The sequence below is a fragment of the Tuber melanosporum genome, assembly GCF_000151645.1.
Source record: "Tuber melanosporum whole genome shotgun sequence assembly, scaffold_95, strain Mel28".
NCBI lineage: Eukaryota > Fungi > Ascomycota > Pezizomycetes > Pezizales > Tuberaceae > Tuber > Tuber melanosporum.
The window spans coordinates 349,409-352,403 of NW_003299145.1; the positions used below are offsets into that span (position 1 = coordinate 349,409).

Below are 2,995 nucleotides of genomic sequence, written 5' to 3' on the forward strand. Positions count from 1 at the left end.
GATAATGGTCAAATTCTCTAACTCGGTCCTAGGATTTGTTAGCTCAGCCCGGTGAGAATCCATGGGAAAAGTGCTTGGCAAACAATGCCGTAGGAGCACCACAAGCCCAAGAGCCCAATTGAACTCTTGATATACACTATATATACTACAGCTTAGTTGGGGGAAAACAAGGTATAGGAAATACAATTACTATTTGCTTTATTTTACCTCAATCCCACTAAGAGAACAAATTTTATACTAGTGCTCTGACATCCACAGGGCCAAGAAAGATCCAGACACTGTTGGAATGTATTAAAACAGAAGCTCTTAATAAAGTGCCCACTCAGAATATTAAGTAAGATTATTCAAGAAACCCGAAGGAGCCCATGCCCGCGAGGACGACTAGAGCTTCGAATGTAAAAGAGATGGCACACAAAGCATTATCTACCTATTTCTGATCTACGATTTCACAACAAGATTTTCTCACATCTACTCATTCCCCATTTAAAATACCAGTACCAATCGAGCAGCCGTGTCTCAATAAGTGGTGAATTTATACTGGCGGTAGGGTCGCGATCTCACCATTTCGCGGGTTAGAAACCGGTGCGATTGGATATTTGGTGAGGAACCACACTCCGTGCTGTGGATATGCGGACCGCGCACTTTACTCGTAGCAGGTGTCGTGGCCGTCCACGAGGCTGATAGTGCTATGATAATCCACAAGGGGTGCGTGCGGAGCGGATTCGGCATCACAGGATCAAGCTATGTTACACCGGACATTACTAGGAGAGGTGACCCGAATGGCCTAGTGCTGTACTGTACAGGACAGTGTCCGATTCGAGTGGATGCAGTAGTTGAATACAGTAGCTGGGTGGAAACTGGGTTGAGGGTGAAGTCCGTTTTGTGGAATCAAAGAAATGCTCACTAGTGCGACACAGTATAGCTGATTGGTTTAATGATATTTGGTATGTTGTGTGAGGGAGTGGGGTTATGGGTGTGATTTGGGGGTTGATATGAGAGGGGATGGGAAATGAGCGCGGGAACCGGGAAGAAATAAATGTTGGCTTCTAGGGGATTTACTCCTAATGACAAATAAATGGCAAATGCAAACGAGAAAAATAAAACAAGGAAAACAAGGGTGCGGGCAAAAGAGAAGACAGCCTGTGTAGTTGTCCATATCCCCCCACTATCCGTCCTCACGCCGAATCCTAACTCAAGTCCCCGCTCCTCATGGCGTACCCATGCTCGGTAACCTTCCTCCTCCTCCCGGGAACCGCAACGCTCGGATGCACAACATTGAATAGCACAGTGACAGAGAGCATAAGCACCGCATCGAAAATGTACAGCCACACCTCGTTGCTCATCAAATATCCCTCCCTTCCTTGGATATACTCGACGATCCTGAAGAGCGACCTAACCAGAATGGACAAACTAGCAATATAGAGTGCCATCAAGAGCGTCCTCCACGCCGTGCCCATTTGCGAAGCCTGCGTCGGGTCCTTCCGGATGCGCAGGTGGAACACGACAGTGGCGATCATGAAGAGGCTGAAGAAGAGGATTTGGACAAATAGACCGCCCAGGACGATGTGTTCCCCCATCTTTACTGAGTCGTCCCCCTTTGCCATCATTCCGCCCCCAGTGGATTGCATGAGGAAGCTGAGCACGTCCCCGGCGACGAATATCTTCGTCAACCAGGTCGTACGAATCAAGGAATGGCGCTCTGCCTCGATGCTCGTGATCAGTCGGCCAAGAATCATATAGATTGATGCGGCATAAAGTGCTGGCGCGACCAGTAGGAGGAGGGCTTGGACCAGATAGGGTGCTAGGACCTCGCGGTCATGGTGAGAGATTCCACGGCCGATGTAGCCTACTGCTTCCACTGCGAGGTTGTTAGTAATGATGGGAGGGAGGAAGGAGGAGGGGGGGGTTTACTGAGAGCGCCGATTACCAATGGTATAAAGTACCATGTCCTAGCCCTGGTCAATTGGATTACATGATACCCCGATGAGATAAAGAACAACGCGGCGAAGATGACTGCTCCGACGAGTGATGGGGTGTAGCGGTAGAGCTCGAAATTTTCTGAAGTGTTGTCCGACATCCTGTATCTTTCCGGAAAAGCAATCAGGAATCGAGATTAAGCAGTCGCGATAGAAGTGGAAAGAAAAAAGAGAAGTAGAGGCCTTTATCAAAGCTAAAATGAAAGCTCTTGTGCTATATTCTCCAAATGATATTCACGAGGGATAATCAAGAAGAGAAAGGATCCGAGTGCCTTCTATCCCGCTTTGATCTTTCGACCTCTGCTTCGGCGGGGACCCACAACTTAAGTACTAATCAACTAACTCACTACCCAGAGAAGGGGGTAGCTAGTCTAGTTTCCAAATATAGTACTAGCGGACCGCAATCTATCTGTCCCAATATCAGACGAATCGAATAAGTCTAATCCCACTTCACTGGCACCCACACTCGAGTACAGTGCCTCGCCAGTGGATAGCCCTGACAGCAGCCATGGTACGAGGATACTGTACCCAATACTACTCGTAGACAGCAAACCCAAATCAAACGGCCTCCCTTCGCACTCGTAACCGTTCACACTGCCGCAATCCCCAACTATACCTGTATGATATGAGCCAGCCCGGTCTAGTAATGCGTGCGTATATATCCAGGAATATACCTTACTAAATTTCTAACAATACCATACGTGTATCCCATCATTCGTAGACGCCGGAAATGAGAAAAAGCACTCTAACTTTATTTATTTCCATCCGAAGTTCCGCTGAGTAGGGGGGGGGGGGCGACAATCCCTTTCAACTCCCCACTCCCCTCCGTAGGGGCTCCGGATGGGAGTGGGAGAGAACGGATCAGATATGTTCCGAAGTCGTATAAAAAAATAGAGACGAACTGCCAAAAGTAAGAAAGTTGCAAGGAACGGGCGGTTTAAGTTAAGGTTAACCCAGTTTGTACCTTATCTTCTGGTCAAACTTACAGCCTAACTACCTCGAGACTGCCCAGAATGCGC

The 2,995-nt window shown here is 48.1% G+C and overlaps 1 protein-coding gene across 1 annotated transcript; it reads right to left on the reverse strand.

The window, feature by feature from the left end:
• Positions 1-1,187: 1,187 nt before the first annotated feature.
• On the reverse strand, positions 1,188-2,077 carry GSTUM_00012082001 (uncharacterized protein; the record flags this gene model as incomplete). Its single annotated transcript, XM_002842333.1, has 3 exons — positions 1,188-1,808; positions 1,851-1,858; positions 1,912-2,077. 3 exons carry the CDS (start codon positions 2,075-2,077, stop codon positions 1,188-1,190), a joined length of 795 nt encoding a protein of 264 aa, XP_002842379.1.
• Positions 2,078-2,995: the final 918 nt, after the last annotated feature.